At 41.4% G+C, this 17801-nt stretch overlaps 1 protein-coding gene across 21 annotated transcripts in view; it reads right to left on the bottom strand.

The window, feature by feature from the left end:
* Positions 1 to 17801, bottom strand: part of LOC119653550 (homeobox protein 5) — a 1045448-nt gene that overhangs the window by 347629 nt on the left and 680018 nt on the right. For all 21 annotated transcript variants that reach the window (XM_038058245.1, XM_038058241.1, XM_038058239.1 and 18 more), the window contains one exon: positions 14064 to 15893. In XM_038058245.1, coding sequence (XP_037914173.1) covers positions 14064 to 14252 — 189 coding nt within the window. In that variant the 5' untranslated portion in view covers positions 14253 to 15893. The remainder of the gene's footprint in view (positions 1 to 14063; positions 15894 to 17801) is intronic.

The raw sequence follows: 17801 nt of genomic DNA, 5'->3' as shown, positions 1-17801 counted from the left end.
TTTCGTTTCTTCCCGTACCCCCGCACCACCGGCTATTCCTACAACCTTTAAAACTTACGGTGGCTAATTTCTCGCGCATTAACACCTACGGTTATAGGCAAGTGAACGTGAGTCTTGGCTTGTGTAGGACGTTCCCTTGGCTATTCATCCTGGCGGATGTTAGCTTCCCCATACTAGGCGCAGAATTCTTGTGTCACTATGGGTTGGTAGTGGACTTGCAGAACAGGTCCCTTTATAGATCCCACAACCAATCTTAACTCGTCAGGCAGAATCTCATTACACCCCAACAACAATCTTTCTGTACTTTTGGAGGACATTACTGACTCTCATGTTCGGGCACTCCTCCAAAAGTTCAGCCAGATTACTACCGAATGTAGTCTCTCTAAACCAGTGAAGTACAATGTACAGTACCACATTAACACCACTGGTTCCACTATCGTCTCAAAAGTGCGTCCCCTACCACCGCAGAAGCTGGCTATTGCACGGAAACAATTCGAGCAACTTATCCAACAGGATATCTGCAGACCTTCAGACAGCTGTTGATCTTCCCCACTCCATATGATCCCTAAGTCAAACGGCGAATAGTGCCCCTGTGGGGATTATAGGAGACTAAACGCACAGACCGTTCCTAACCGATATCCCATTCCCCTCATCCACGACTTTGCACATCGTCTCGCAAATTGCCGCATCTTTTCGACCTTGGATTTAACCAAGGCGTATCCCTGTAATCCCTGTAGCTCCAGAAGACATTCCAAAGACGGCAATATGCACACCCTTTGGACTCTTCGAGTTCATTCAATGCGACGCAAACCTTTCAAAGGTTCATCCACTCAGTCCTGCAAAACCTCGACTTCAGTTTCGTGAATTTGGATGATGTTTTGGTCGCTTCTTTCTCAGAGTCTGAGCATTTAGCCCATCTCGAGTGCATTTTTCAACGTCGCCTTGAGACCGGTTTAGTCCTAAACGTTGATAAATGCAAGTTTCTCCAGACACAGGTGAGATTCCTTCGCGTCCGAAAACCGTGAAGGAGTTGCGGAGGTTCTTGGGCATGCTAAACTTCTATCGTCGTTTCCTGCCCAAGGTCGCCCATCACCAGTCCGTTTTGAACGCGTACTTGTCTGGACCCAAAACAAAAGACACACGAGAGATTGTGTGGTCCGAACAGGCTGTTCATCCCGACAACAACTGGCTGATGCTATACTCTTGGCATTTCCTCAACAAGATGCACCGTTAGCCGTTTTTGTTGATTCTTCTGACATCGCAGTAGGTGCTGCTCTTCACCAAAAGCTGTATCAAGTCTGGGAGCCGTTGAGCTTTTTCTCTAAACAGTTAAACCCTTCTCAACGGAACTACAACACCACCTCGAGAACTGCTTGCCGCGTACTTAAGCATTAGATACTTTAGTTTCTCCCTAGAAGGTAGGCCGTTCACAGTATTCACGGACCATAAGCCTCTCACGTGTGCTTTGAAACAAAAGCCCGACAAATCGTCTCCTCGTCAGCTTCGATACCTGAGCTTTATAAGCCAGTTCACGACCGACATGCAGCACGTGTCCGGCAAGGACAAAATAGTTGCTGACGCTTTTTCACGTGTCTCCGAGGTTAACATCCCGGGTTCACTCGACTTCTCGGCTATCGCCAAAGCGCAGGAGGATGAGGCAGTACTTCAGAGCCGCAAATCCAACCCCAAATACAAATTTCGGGAGTTGCCCATCTTCGGCTCGAACCTCTCTCTGCTGCGAGTTCTCGGAAAAGGGACGCCGGCCATACATCCCGGCCATCTTTCTCAAGAAAGTGTTCCACGCAGTTCACGACTTAGCGCATCCAGGCATCAGGACGACAAATCGGCTAGTCACCGAAAAATACTTCTGGCCCTCCATGAATAAGGACGTCAACTCCCAGAGTGCATCGCATGGCAGAAGTGTAAGGTCACCAGGCATATAAGAAAAGAAGTGAGCTCATTCCCACGCACAACCATGCGCTTCCACACAATAAACCTCGACATCGTAGGCCCTTTGCGAGACTCGCACGGTTTCAAGTATTGCCTCACAATCATCGACAGGTTTACGCGGTGGCCTGAGGCAATACCTCTGAAGGACATTACGGCGCAATCTTGTGCCGATGCCCTCTGTCGAGTGTCCTGCAGTGATTATCACTGACCAGGAAATGCAATTTGAGCCCACCCTTTTTTCGAAGTTAGGCAAACTTCTAGGATTCAAACGCCAGCGGACTACTTCATACCACTCGCAATCCAATAGGATGCTAGAGAGGTGGCACCGGACGCTGAAATCCGCTATTATGGTACGCGACGATCTGTCCTGGACTCAAGTCTTGCCTCTCGTCCTACTTGGCCTCCGAACAACCAGCCGAGAGGAATTTGCGGCCAGCCCCGCGGAGCTGGTATACGGCGAGAACTCAAGGCTCCAAAGTGTCCCGGTCTTCGACAAGAGATTGGGTCTCACAGACTCCGGATTGCTGCATCTGCTGAGAGACAACCTCTACCGCCTTAAACTCAAACCTGCCACCCGTCACACATCCGCACCTGCCTGCGCTTCTAAAGAGCTGGACATGTGCACGCACGTCCTGGTCAGGACGGACGCTGTCGGGAGCCGCTCCTCCATACGAAAGCCCGTACCGTGTTCTCGAGCGGGGGGAACATTTCTTCCAGCTCGAAATCGGGGGACAGAAAAGGCTGTTTTTTGTCCAGGCTGAAGCCCGTTTGCGCCCCAAAGCAACGTCGCGTTCGCTTCGCCGAATGATGGGGAACACAATTCCGGGTTCGGACGCTGAAACCCCTAGGTTTCATCTGGGGGCGGAGTAATGTGGCGCAGCACGAGGCCAATTCATAGGAGTAGGACTACTTCACACGGAGTAATAGTTGTCGTGTGAAGTAGGCCTTGCCAACTAATTTGACATTTTAAACAAGTCGGGAAACCGGAAGCTGGGCGCTTCAGATATGAAAGGTTTTGTTTGCTTCTCTTGTGAGTATATTTGAGTGTAGATCTATCCCATTTGTATGTAGCCCGTTTAGAATATGCATTTAGCATATCAGATTTAGTACTTCGGGTTGTAAATTTACACGGTAAAGACAATTTTGAGCTACTGTAACTTTGTTACTAATAGTATGATTTTGATCAAACCTAGAGATAATATGCTTCATATTATATTTTATACTACTACCAACTTTTATTACTCTGAGATAAACTTTAGGGGGGTTTTACTCAATTTTCCCAAAAATATGGTAATATGCTATTATTAACTTAATTTGGACAGGTATCGATATGGAGAGTATTTTGAGGCCTGGGCACCAGCAGCTTCATGATTCTTTTCAGATTTTTCCGTTGGGTAGTTTCTGAGAATGGCTCCGTTAAAGAAATCATCACTTTGCATCCCTCCCACTCCCCGCTTTTTTTAACAAATCTCAAAAATAAGATCGGTTTCGAAAAGTATTAATCAAGACCTTTTATTTGATACCCCACATGACTATATTCGGGGAAAAAAAATTTTACACCCCCCTTTTATATGTATGGGGACCCCCCCTAAATCTCAACGTAGCAGGATATCACTCACTGCATGTCTGGGGGTCCACAGATCCTACTTTCTCACCAAATTTCGTGTCAATTGGTATAGCCGTTTCTGAGAAAAGTGCCTGTGACAGACAGACAGACAAACAGAGACCCCAGTTTGGAGCGAGGCGTTACGGATGTTAGTTAATAGTAGCAAACTGAATGCAGTCTACTGGAGGACAGCTCTGAGGGTATGCTCTGCCTTCAGGACTATCTCAGACGATGCAGCATTCGTCATCTCTGGAATGATGCCGATTGACATCTTGGCAGATGAGATGGCGAATATATACCATGCGAAGTCAATTTTTCCCTTATTGCAGACGAAGAACACTGAGAGGGAGAGATCCATAAATAGATGGCAAGAGCGGTGAGAACGCTCGGGAAAGGGTCGGTGGACTCACAGGCTCATTCCTGCCATCAAGAAGCGGTTGGAGAGACGACACGGTGAGATTAATTATAATCTCGCCAATACCTTCACAGGTTTAAATTGGAGGCCTCACCCGACTGTCCAAATTGTGATGCAGTCCCAGAGGACCCAGAGCATGTATTCTTCCACTGTCCGAGATTTGTGGAAGAAAGGAGGAATCTGAAGGAGACTCTAGGAGAGGTGCTGATACCAGAAAATCTGGTGCCGAAAATGCTAGCACATCAAGCAGATTGGGATGCGATGATCCATGATCCCATCTATCCAAACCTACGAAAAGCAGAGGAGAGGAGAAAAGCGCGGTCACGTGCGCCGCGTACAGAAGAAATGGGATTAAGCTAGAGTGAGCTGACTCCGCCCCGTGATGTAATACCTTATGGTGGTTCCGCGGGGCAGGAAGGGAGTCGGGGGTGGTTTTAGTGGGTGAAAATCCCACACGCTGGTGTGTCCAGACCAGTGTCTTTTGGAGATTTTCACCCCCTCACAAAACAAAAAAAAAAGACAGACAGACAGACATTGAACCGATTTTAATAAGGTTTTGTTTTATAAACAAAACCTTAAAAATTGAAGAATCGTGCCGGTTGTGTGTTTTGTATATGATCCCCATAATCATTGGTAATTTCCACAATCGTAAATATTTATGACACTTGGAAAATTAAACACAACAGACAATTTATCGATAGATATCATTGAACTACCAAATAAGAATAACCATCACAAAACCAAAACTTCTTCCCAGAAAACTTTTACCAAATGAAATTCCATAATTGGAAAATCCAATCGACTAAACTACGCGGCGGTAACAACCCTCAAACTCCATCTTCAGAAGAGAAGCTCAGTTAATTTACATTTTACACGGAAAAGACAAATTGATACAAACTAATTTTAATTATATAACTAATTCGAAACTCAATAATACCCTCTCGTGCCGCCTTTGTCCGGTGGACTTGAAGAATTTATTCTTCTTCAAGTTTACACCCGCCCCTCCCCAAACCAAACTTGGTATCTTTCCTTTAATTTTGTGTTTTGGATTTCGTATTTAAACCTTTCAGACGAGTCGTTTCAATTACAGAATGGCTGCTACTGTCATTAGTATTGATCAAGGATATCCCTTCCCGTGAACACAAGCGGTAGATCCAAGTGGATGAGTGGTGAATGGAGGGCTGTTTGTACACAGCCGAAAACTGTGGAGCTGTTGCGTGTTGTGAGCATATTTTCAGATTTTCCAGGGTGAGTTATATTTTGAGGGAAAATTAATCGTTTTCGCGAATTTAGAGGGTTCGGTTTTCGCTCAATTTCGCCGTGAAATGAATTCGAGTATGAGTATGTGTTTTGTCTAAATAAATACCACTTACAATTATGTATCTTTATCTTTTCCTGTTGAATCAAATTCCAAATAATACCCAAAATATAGGAATAATATCCGCAATTCTCTCAATTCAATTAATTCCAAAAGGAAACTAAACAAATACGCTAAAAGCTCCTCGAAACCGATGGCTGGTAAATTTGTGGCGGAATATAATCCCTTTAAATTTTGTAGTACAAATAAATTGTCTTCAAAATTTATTTTCGACGAACGGCAAAATAAGCGCCCCTCACTTCCCCCCCTAATCCCTCCTCTGAGCGCACAATGCCAGGATACCATCAATGCCTACTTCGAAATTACTTTAGTTTCGCATTTCAAAATCATCGAGATTCATATACAATTCGAGCATAAATGAAATTCATGATGGAAGCAGAATGGGGTAGTAAATCTTTTCAAGGATGCCTTTGGGATATTTGCCAAGCAGTTCCACCGACAGATAGGGACACGAACAGGCATGGCAGCAACAACATTATAAGAACGATTTTATAATCTGTCGACTATATAACTAAAAACTTTTCAAGAGTTTCATGCCCCCTTTAAAGGACGACTAGTGATAGCAATGGTGGTTGGTACAACGGTGTTCACTTTACGAAATTTCCTCAAGACAAATGCCAGAACGCGAATAATTTACCATTCTGCTTTTTCGGTACATTCAGAGTCCTACGTAAATGGGGAAGACATAAAATTTATTTGTCACAATGAAATAAAGAAAACCCTTTTCTTAGGGAACGAGTACTTTGGTGCTGGCGTAAGAGCCCATGCTACAGACACATAAGAAATGCTATAAAACGACGACCAAAACACAGGGTTGGAAAAAGTAGTAAATATTTCTTATGCGGATTTAATTTCCTTAAAGGACCAGAACCATCCTTTCTTCTTAGATTATGTCTGTATCTCTTTGCCGGCTTTATGGGGGATTAGTCATTTGCATTGCGACCTAAGGTCCTGCGCCTGGTCTCCCGTCACTTCTTTCTTCCAGCTCCGTCCTTCCATTATTCTTATGATTATTATAACAATTATTCACTCGGTACAGTCCTGGATGTTTGTATAGAATTGGATTCTGTTTGGTTTTGTCCCTGCCTTATGGTGTCATTTTGTCCTGTCTCAGCGCAATGTTGTTCGGTGCCTTCTGTACGAAATGGGCAACGCACAATTGTAAACATAACCGCACATCTCCTGAATAATTATAATAAGGGTTGTTGTTGAGAAGGCGCGCTTTCGGTAATGTGATAGGGATGGGGGGAGTGCGCACTCATTGTATAGTCAAATGATAATTTATTATATTGAAATTATATGAGAAGAGACAAATATTTATTTGCTTGACTATTACTTGGCGACGTTTATTTGAAAATAACGCAAGACACGCGGCTGTAACGAAGCGTTTTAATTATTTGATGAAATTAATGTTTAAATTAATTGAATGAATGGAACTTCATATCAATTGAAATTTTAAGTGTGCGCTAATTGAAAACGCTTTCGTGCATATCATTTTGGATATGAGGGATAATGTTATCCTGACGCGGACTTAACCCCAAAAAGCTTCTAGGGAATCCTATTTTTATTTGGGGGAGGAGGGGCGTTAGCCATTCAAATCTTCAGAGGATTTATTAAAAGCTAAACATTCAGCAGAAATATCAAAAAGTTTACATTCTACCAACTAATCCGGTGACCAAAAGTCGATCAAAGATAATATAGCGCCCTTAGTAAGTCCAGTACGATGGGTTGAACCGCGGAGCTTTTGACGAGTTTTAAGGAACCCCCACGACTGTTGCTCAGATTATTCGATGGATCAACGAAGCATGGGATGACACCATAAATAGAAGGCGAACTGTCCCCAGTAGGGCACCGAACCACCACCGGCCGTATTGCAAAATTGTAGCGCTGTAAATAACGTGCTTTCATAAAAAGCGGCTCTCTACGAAGGAACCAAAGGGAATCCGATAGTGGCGAATGGAAAGATGTGAATATGTAACGAGGTAACCTTAATGAGGCTGATCTGAGAGGAGAAGATCACGAAAATTGTGAGAAGCAAACAGGGGCGCAATCCAATGAGTGCGTGATATACCCCGTTAACACGGAGAGCCTGCAGATATATATGACAGACTCGTCGAGAAAAGTGTTTGAATAGTTACCTAGCAAAAATTGCTAATAGTGAAGATTAGGGCTTGACCTATTTGCGAAGGTGTATTTCCTGTCCAGTAGGGAAACTGATATTATTAACCAATTTTAATAAGACAGCCCACAACCAGTGCAATGCTGAAGAGAGTTGGAAATAGTATAGGAATAGAATAGAGCGAATAGTGTGGTTTCGGCGTGCATATTCTACGGTACATGTAACAATCGAGGTTGTGGTTGGTTGGTGGTGCGCTAGAAACATAGTGAACCTTTGCCAGTATTGTGTTATTTAGGCAATGCATGTGAAAACTATGCAGTTTAACAATCAAAGACGCGTTGCTTGAAACAAGTGGGACCTTCTAGCAAAGATCAGAAATGAACCTCGAGAGTCCATCTTCGCAGTCATACAATAATACAGCTATGCTTCCAGCCCCAGAATTCCTTTGTTTATTGTCCATTTTTAGATCCGGCGCGGAACCACGTATTAATATAGACATGTTAATTTTGCAATAATAACACCTCAGGGATCTAAGCGCTCAAAGGACCCCCCCCTCACATTCCCGACCCTGACTAGCACAAAGACGTGCAAGAATGTGCCAACCGAGCGCTTGTATGGAGCTTCAGTTTTTGCGGGCGGAACTTCATGGTCAATTTCGCCAATTTTTTTAGGTTTCTGGGATAGATTTTCCCTCTAGGTCTTTTTCGGCCACTCAGGATGATCGTCTGATTCTCCTGTTTTCCCTACTTTCAATACACAGATGCCCTGATCTGCTGGGTATTGGGAAACGCCCTGGCTTTCTGAGAGTAGGCAAATAGAAGTACCGGCAAATACAAATTCCATGGATACTACTCAAGGTTGTCTACAGGGCGGGGTACTATCACCGCTTATGTGGACTGTGGTAGTGAACGAATTGCTGGACGAGCTAACAACCACTGAAATACAGATCCAGAGCTGTAAGCTGATGGCATTGCTTTAATCTGTAGGGGCAAATAGAAGAATAAACTATGTACTGGATAAGATTAAGGGTTACTTACTAATGCCTGATGCAGGAAGGCGGGGCTGCTTATGAATCCAGCCAAAACCACCATAGTACCATTCACTAAGAAACGTCAACTGGACCACCTGAGAGCCATAAGGTTACATGGCATGGAGGGTGAAACGAGAAACAGAAAAAAATACTCTGGAAGACGCTTCTCGGAAACATTTGTAGGAAAGCTACGAGTGCTCTGATGATTAGACAGGACCATAGCAAAAAAAAAACTTGGGCTGCACCCCGAATATACTATAATACTTTGGAAATACACTGCAATAATGAGGACAATGAGTACTTATGGGGCGGTAATCTGGACAGAAAGAACTGAACTCCACAAACAAGCCAGGGAGTGACACAAACTCCAAAGACTGGCTTCATCATGCATCATTGGGGCAACGAGGACATGCTCAATGGCGTCCCTGGAGGTCTTTTCGGGTAGTAAGTATCTCCATCTGCACATATAGATGCAGGCAAGGAAAGAGACCTTCAGGATAGCCGGCGGGAGAAATGGGAAGCTACCTAAATCGAAGGAAAATTGATATTCTTTGCACGCGGTACCCCGAATTGTTGATACCAAAGGATAAGATGACAAGGTTTCACTTCGATAAGAAGTTTGAAACACAAAAAGAAAGGGTTTAGCCGAGCCAGGGAGGACGTCTTGAGTGTGCCTCTGACGTCGAGTCTCTGGTTCTCCAGAGGTAGGTAGGACGAGTGGCAGGACTTGCGATATATGGAGGCATAGAACGTGCTCTCGACAGAGGGCCTCATTACCAGTTCGTGCAGAAATGACATCGCCTTAGATCACCGCGTGAACTTATTGACGATTGTGGGACAACACATGAAACCGTGCAAATCTCGCCACGAAATCCACGGTCCCTCTCCATTGTAATAATTTACATTTTTCAATATTAAGTAGTAGACTGGCTACAAGGCGACGTTGAAGAATGCACGTGAAATAATATATCGGTCTGGAACCGTCTGGGTATTTAGACGTCCGTAATCGGTACAAGATTTTCAAGCCCCATTAGGTTTTAAAATCGTGTGAAATGGGCAAGACCAACATCAATCTGAAGGTCTGTAAAGATGATGCTTAAGAACAGGTAGGAGTTTCTGCGGTAGTAGACGATGCACCTCAGGCAATAGAGGGGGCGAGTAGTGTTCATGTGGTGTTGAATATCATTCATAACTGGTGAAGAAATATTACGCGCAATGGCTTCACTAAACGATAGAAACAGTATTAGGCGTGCAGGTTTAGATCCTTACTGATAACGTAAGAAAGGTTATGAAGTCAATGAGGTATGTACCAACACTGAGACCAGACTGTAGGAGATGCTTATTGGGCATCCCACGCCAACGAACTGTTAGCGGAAATGAAGTTCGATGGAATGACGGGAGCCAACTGTCTCCCAACGCAATCAAACTGAACTAAGGGTAGAGAGATGCACTTCTAGTGCACCCCAGCTAAGTTGATGGTCTTATTCGAGGAGGAGTACACTGAAATTGCATTAATTTCATAACAAGAAGGAAACTAATCGGAGCAGACCTAGCAAAGAGAGCATTTATCTTCGCAAAAAGAGATCTTTCACGGCTGTGCACGAATTGCGACAATTTGTCGGAAGTCGTTGATATCACCTTAACAACCGCCAGTGCCACGGTGGCACATCCAGGTTAAGAGGAAAAACCGCTTGTAGTTATCTCAATAATTTTAAAAATCCGAAACGAGTAATTTAAGGCAACGCTCTTTGAGAGTCCTGACATTGACTGTTGAGATTATCCCAATTCCCCAACTCCAAACCAAAGTAAAATAGCACCCCCCGAGAATGACATTGCGATGAGAGAGCTTGGTTTTTAATACACGTACAACATGTATACCAGGCAAAATTGGGTTAATTTAAGAGCTTTACCCTAGAGGCGTGATTAGCTAGGATAGCCTCCCCCCCTGTTCTTGCCCAACCAAGCTTTGGCTTTTTAAAAAAAGAAAACAACAAACAAAACGGCTCCTCATTCATAGACAATGTTTGAAGACATTGGAAAAGGCAAACCAAAAATGGCGATTGGCACTTTGAGCACTGACACTTTGGGCAAATTTGCAATCAAAGAATAAAGTGTTTTTATGGTACTACTCTCTCTGCATGGGCCAGAGGGAACACAAAAGGGCAGCGTGAACGCTGAGAGGAGGTCCTTGATATCACCTCACTTACTGACATGGCCATAAGAAAGAAATGCCAGCTCCAGGGTGAAAACTGAGCAGTTGCTCCCTCCCTCACCTTCCCCCCATTTTTAAGGTTTTGTAGAAAACAAAACCTTATTAAAATTGGTTTACTGTATGTCCGTCTGCCTCGTCCGTCAAACGCATTTTTCTCGGAGACGATTATAGCGATTGTCACCAAATTTCATGGGAAGCTGTGAACTGTGAACGCTCAGGTATCCAGTGAGTTACATAAATCTACATCAAATTTAAGGGGAGGGAGGGTCCCTATATATACAAAAGGGAGGTGTAAATTTTCTTTTCATCAAATATAGCCATGTGGGGTATGAAAGGTCTCGGCTTTGAGGGAGTTCATATGAATTCTTATTGGATACTTTCAGGAAAATTTGAACCAGAACTTCCCACTTTTATAACAATCGGTAATTTGTGAATCTTGCCGAAATTATGTTAGTGTTACTTGGGTGAAACACTCATTTGGAAACACGGCGATATGAGCACGCAGACGGCAAGATATTCAAGAAACAACGCCATTCCCGAGAGTGGGTTTTATAAGGCAATAGACAATGGTGTCGATATTTACAGCTGTTACGCTCCTTCTAGTGCAACATTAGGGCAATATGAGGGAATGCTCGACGGTACGTATTGGACGCTACAGACCGTTGATTTCAACGGATGGATCTAAGATTGCGGAAGCCGAGTGACAAGCTCCAGGGGCCAAATCCTGCTTGAAACCTTAGCGGAGCTGAACATCAGAAACAGAGGAGACGACAGTCGACTAAGCAACAGAAGTGAATAAGCTAGGATAGTTGGGTGGTCCACTGGATCTTCCGAGGGAAAGGCTTTCCTACCGACCAGCAAGCTCTGTCAGCGGGTAACTTAGGGATGCGACTTTTCGACGCCGATATGGATATTCCACCATAGTAGGAAACCAACCTTGTGCTGGAAACAAGAAATCGCGCTGTTGATAGCACCGTATCTGCGAGCGATGAGACTTTCCCAAAGCGCAAGAGAAAAGTCAGAGCATTGGCGGTCAGAGTAGGAGTACAGAGGTACTCCTCTTCGGATTAGCCCAAGCAGTTGTGGACAAAAAATCACCTCAAGTGACGTGCCCGCGACTGTTGTTCAACACAGCCGCAATCTCTTTCCCGCAACAGGAAGAAAGCGGACCTCAGCCAACGTTTCAACAACAACGGTCATACTGATCCTGTGCATTGAGAGATGAGTCGAGCGAAAGCATGGAGAGTTGAATTACCGCCTAACACAGTTCTTTACGGGACACGGTGAATACAGGAAGTTTTTGGATCGCTTTAGACTGAGGCCGTCCCGAATGCGCCACTGCACCCAAGAACCAGGAGCACGTTATGTTCCATTGTCCGAGATTTGCGATTGAAACAGGGAGGTTAAACGATGCCCTCAACGCAGTTATCGGATCCCACAATTTCGTGCAGGAAATAAATGCAACAACTGAGAACGAATACAGGAAAAACGCGTGACTTCACGGTGGTCTTACGGGGATATGGGCGGATAAGTGGGAGTGGTTTTAGTGGGTGACAATCCGACACACTGGTGCAGCCTGGCGCAGCAGCGCTCTTTTAAGATCTCCACCCCCACCCATAAAAACAAAAAAAAAACCATCAACTAGGAAAGCTATGGATATCTAGGGACACTGCCTGCAGATTTTGTGCGGAGTGTGATGAAATCACCATATATGTTCTGGGACAGCATCCGGCACCTGTGTCAAATAGGTCGAGGTATCTAGGAGAGCTCTTAATACCAGATGCCAAGTTGAAATACTTGGAAGTAGGGAATATGTTAAAACTTCCGACGGTTATAGGATTCCTTGACATACTATAGTTAATAGATACACTATAACCAGTAAAAGAGGCACAATGGTTATTTTAGGATGTAGTGCAACTTCCCTCAGCAGAATAATAACATAATAGAACGTAGCGACGCAGCGTTGAAGGAAAAATGCCTTTCTCTGGAGAACAAAAGTAACATTTTATTTCACTATGGCAACGTTAGGTCTTTAACGACCAATGTACGAATGTCTCGGCGTTTAGTCGCTCGAAACTGTATAGACAGATTCATTGCACAGTAGAAGAACCCGAACTGCTCAATGTGCCCTGAACATCAATCCTGTGGCTCAAGATGTGGTGGAAGGTGTAACAAGATCTATTAGATGACGCAAACCACAACTGGACCTTTAAGGTCGTCTCGATAGCATATTCGGAATAAAGATTTGAAGTTGTTCCCTTTCGAAGTGCATCAAAAACAATAGCCAGTTGACCGAGAAACGCGTTTGACATATGCTCGTGCTGTCCTAAGTCTTAATAACGAACAAGACAAGAGTATAGACACGTTAATTTTGTACTAATGACACGTGAGGTATCAAAGCGTTCGAAGGACCCCCCACATTCCCGAGGCTGGCTAGTACACAGCCGTGCAAGAACGTGTAAACCGAGCACTTTGATGGAACTTCAGTATTTGCGGACCTTCACGATCAATTTTAAGTTTAGTGGTAAATTGAAGAAGGAAAATGTTGGTTTCTGACACTTTGAAAATTTTTCCGCCATTCCTAAAGAATTTATATTTCCGACTGAATTGTATGGAATTTATATTTCCGGCTTTATCGGTCTACTATTTTTTGAAAATTCGTTTGATATCGCGGTTTGACAATATTCACTGATCAGCAAGATCACCAGATTTAACCGTCCTAAACACTATTTTCTATCTGCTCATTTAAAAGATGTACCCAAAAAATGTTGGCTCATTTAAGTTTGGCCCACCTTGTAGAACCCAAAAGTTGATACACGAATGACGTGCGTCACATTGATCTGCTTTCGCCCTTCTTTTGCCTTGGAATTCATCAGAATAATTTCGATATTTTTGATGGCCGTTATTCAGGGCGTTTTTATTCCTAAACCTGAACCTAATGACTTAGCAAAAAGGTAGCATTCGTTATAGTTCGGGAATATATATGTTAAGTAATTTGGTAGGAGTTCGTTACAGGAACTGTCTTACAGTTAAATATAAAATATAAAAGAATTATTTGAAGACGAGTTCTTATAAAAAAATAATTAACAAGGAACCTTTTTCCAGGAAAGCTTCCATCCCCTAAAGAAAAGCTTAATATATGAAAATATCATGAAGAGGCTTCCAATGGAATACTCACTAATGTTATCATCATTACTCTAGTGTAGAAAGTCGCAATACGTTAAAACAAATAAAAGCTTATCATTAAAGCAAAAAAACAATTTCGCATACATTCAAAGCAAAGCGTAAAAATGTAAGAGAATATTCATTAAAATACTTCATATATCCTTCCAATGATAAACAAAAAAACCCACCTTGATGCTATCATAACACGCTGTCACTTTTCCATTTTGCACTTCAACATTTGCTGGTGGATGAGCGAATTTGCATTCGGTGTCCTGACGTGAACATTTATTCCGTTGAAATTCACGACACACTTCCAACTGCAACCAACGCGAATCCTTACCATTCAACAGGTTATTCATATTAACCATGGCCGCCATATTTTTATTTTAAAATTCTAGTTTTGTGATTTATAATGGAACTTTCTTTTTTTTATGTTTATTTTTTTTTCCTTTTATTTATACAAGAGGATATTTTATTTTTATTCTCTTATTATGCTATTTTCACTATTTTTAGGATTATTCGTAATATTTCACTTTATGTATTCCATGTAGGAAGTGATTTTCCCAACAACTGGTTTGGATTTTTTTTTAATTCCGTTTGTTAGTATTTAGTGGTTGTGTAACTATTTAAGATTCTATTAGAAAAACTGTGACTTCTCAATTCTAAACTGGGTAACTTATTACGCTGAACGCTGGAAGGTCAAGATTTCTATTTTGCTCTCTTGCTCTCATTCACTTTGTTCACTTTCCTTATCTTTGCTTTTTAGATATATAAATTAGAATAACGGTACAGTAACACCATTGAAATTTTCAATACAAAAATATTTTACACATCTAGAACTGCTTCTATCTTTTATTTTTAAATATACTAAATCCAACTTCACACTTTCTACTCTCTACTCCTTTCGCTACTTAAAACTTTTGCCGTAGGATGATCCTATTACGTTTTGTTGATAACTTGCTTTTTTTTATATCTTTTCTTGTTGAAAATATCACAAAATCGGTCGATGTAGATGATGATGAGATTTGTTTTCTTTCATGTATTCTTTCTTTTTCTAAAAATTGAATTTTTGATTTATTTATTTTCAAATCAAAAACTTAGATGACAGCAATATGCGGCGTTTTAAATGATTTTATTCCGTTCAAAATTACGACAAAATGACGTATATCGCGCGGCGAACTTTCAAAAAAAATTTATTGAATGACACACGAAACGCACAGATCACTTGAATTCTATTTTCCTCACGACTTTCCTGATGAATTTCCTCTGACGGGAAGCAATAAGACTTTCTATCAAATCAGATGCGACTTTTTAGTATGAAATGGGATGAAACGACGTACGAAATTTTATTTTTCAATTCACAAGGATTATCACGATTTGAATTTTCTCTTTTATTAAATATTCGCAACTTTTTAAATATATTAAAAATTATTTTTGTATAAATTATGGCAAACCGAAAGACTAGAAAATTACTTTTTAATAAACTTTTGATTCGTTGGTTGTGTGTATTTTAAATATCTTTAAGTTAAATATTTCCTTTCTAGATTTCGATAGTACAATACTTTGACGGATTAATCTGTTGTTGCAATTGTTGTTCTATTTCTTTTTATTTATTATAAAGTTATATTTTGTTGTTTGTTTTGAATGGCAAAAGCTTAAGCGATACACAGCGTGGATGGCGTATTCTGAGAGAACTGGTATTAAGGGGGGATAAGGAATTCTAAGCACTTCACTTTGCGGTCGTTTATCTTTTCTCGCACGGAAGCTAACACTTTTTTGTTTTTTTCTTTTATATTTGTAACAATTATTTCGAGAATTTTAATATTTTGCAAAATATTTCTGTGATTTTTCTGTTTTCTTTCTTTGAATCCTTTATGATGATGGCTTCAGGCAATAATTAGCGGCTAGATAGAATATCTAAAGCTGGGGGAATTTTAAGCATCAATAGTATTGGGGAAGATGAAGGTGTAACGAAGATGTGTGTAGGTATGACAAAAAGCTTTTGTTGAAGTTATTATCTGAAATGGAAAAAAGAGAAGATATGGCCGGTTATTGAAAGGTGTATACGCTACGTATATTATTTTTAATCTTTTTCTTGCTTATCCTTTGTATTTTTAGTGAAATAATGAAAAGTATGCAGTTACAGCACATAATAGCGATAGAATATTAATACACAGATTATCTAAACCTAATATTGGCACGATCAGCGATAGAGTTTTCAAGCGTTCTACGCAGAGAAGCAGTTTGGGATGGTGTCGCACATTGGAGCAGACATTGCCAGTTGGCTTGCGTTAAATTTTACGAATGTCTAATTCTATCAGTTTCAAATAGCATTTGAACTCTTCAACAGCCACAAAAGCGGATAGCATTCAACCTGTAATTGTATTATGTTAAACAACTAGGGGGAAACCGTTGCTCCATTTGGTAATTAGAGCAATCCTGGCCAAAGAACGAAAGGAAGGCTTTTGCAACCTGCCAAATTCCTGCGCAGGAATCTTTATTGTGAACCATCTGAATTATCCTTTTGCAGAAGATCTAAGTAGTTCTGATTTAATTTTCCGGATGAATCCGGAAACTGCATTAGAAATCCTCAACGCAAAATGTTCAAAATCGTCAAAAATAGTCCTTATGTATTATGATTTACTAACTGACATATTCTCGTTGCTCTACCAAACCTAGTAAAAATACGTATAAACTCGCGTCATTCTTTTCCACTTTACACCCTTCAATATTTCAAAAGAAGATCAAAGACATAAAAAATATTCTACCCACGACATCACTGGGAGAATTAAACAGCTCCTTCTAACTGTCAAAGATTCACCTCACACAAAAAGCCAGATTTCCTGACTTTGCTTCACCAAAATTACAAATTAATTTTCGATAATTTAATTGTCACCCAACTGAATGTTCGAGAAGTTCCCGAATACCAATCTACTTCACCGGTATCTACACAACAAAAAACAAAGTCACTATAAAATGCGCCCGTAATGAACATGAACCCTCCTTGGCGCCTTTTTCGAAACTGATGAAGTTAACCCTTTCGATTTGATATCAAACACCATAAAATCAAATCTCAAGGTTCAAAGAGGGATGTGCTTTTTACCCTCAATTGAAGTTGTAAAGATCTTCCCAATGATCATTGAGTCAGAGACAAGATCCTCCTTTTGAGGGTCTGTCTTAGAAGATTTGTATTGGAACTGGTTTTTCCAGTTTTCGGATTGGATGGATTTTAGATATATAAAGAACATATCTTATACGTATCCTTCAGCCTTACACATCCCTTTGAGTAAGGATTGGTATTTATAATTTCAAAGGGATCTCAGGTAACTTCAGCGTAGCACAGTAAACTATGCACTCTTATACTTATATACATATGTATACATCCTTAAAATCTTTTTTGTCCCTGCTATCTTAAGAGAATTTTCGGTTAGGGGAATGTATGAGTTTTATCCTTTGCTCTCGTTGGACTGATATGGTTACTAATTGGACTTACATATCTTCGTAATATGCATAGTCTGATAAGTTCCTGCTGATTGATAAATATTTTTAATTAATGCGTAGATAGTCCTCTCATTATGTAGCGCTGCATACATAGCATACATTTCTTTACACCCTAAAGTACAGTAAGTAGAGCAAGAATATCTAGCTATGGAATCAACTTCCAGGACATTCCATTCTTCAGAATTTTTTGAAGGATGTTATAAATACGTAATGGTCAAATGGGCAATATCTATGGTAGAAGAAGAAGACGAGGCAGACCCTGTCCGAGATGGAGCGATGGCAAAGGTCAGGACTCCAGAAAGCTTCAAGAGATATTGAATTGTTGGACCTCGGCGCAAAACCGAAGTGTCTAGACTTCCTTACTAAGGCAGTCCTATATCGGGTATCGGATGTTGCGCCGTTGATGGTCAATTTGAAGCGCAATC

This window comes from Hermetia illucens, chromosome 4 (genome assembly GCF_905115235.1).
Source record: "Hermetia illucens chromosome 4, iHerIll2.2.curated.20191125, whole genome shotgun sequence".
Taxonomy (NCBI): domain Eukaryota; kingdom Metazoa; phylum Arthropoda; class Insecta; order Diptera; family Stratiomyidae; genus Hermetia; species Hermetia illucens.
This window is presented reverse-complemented; position numbering and strand designations above follow the sequence as displayed.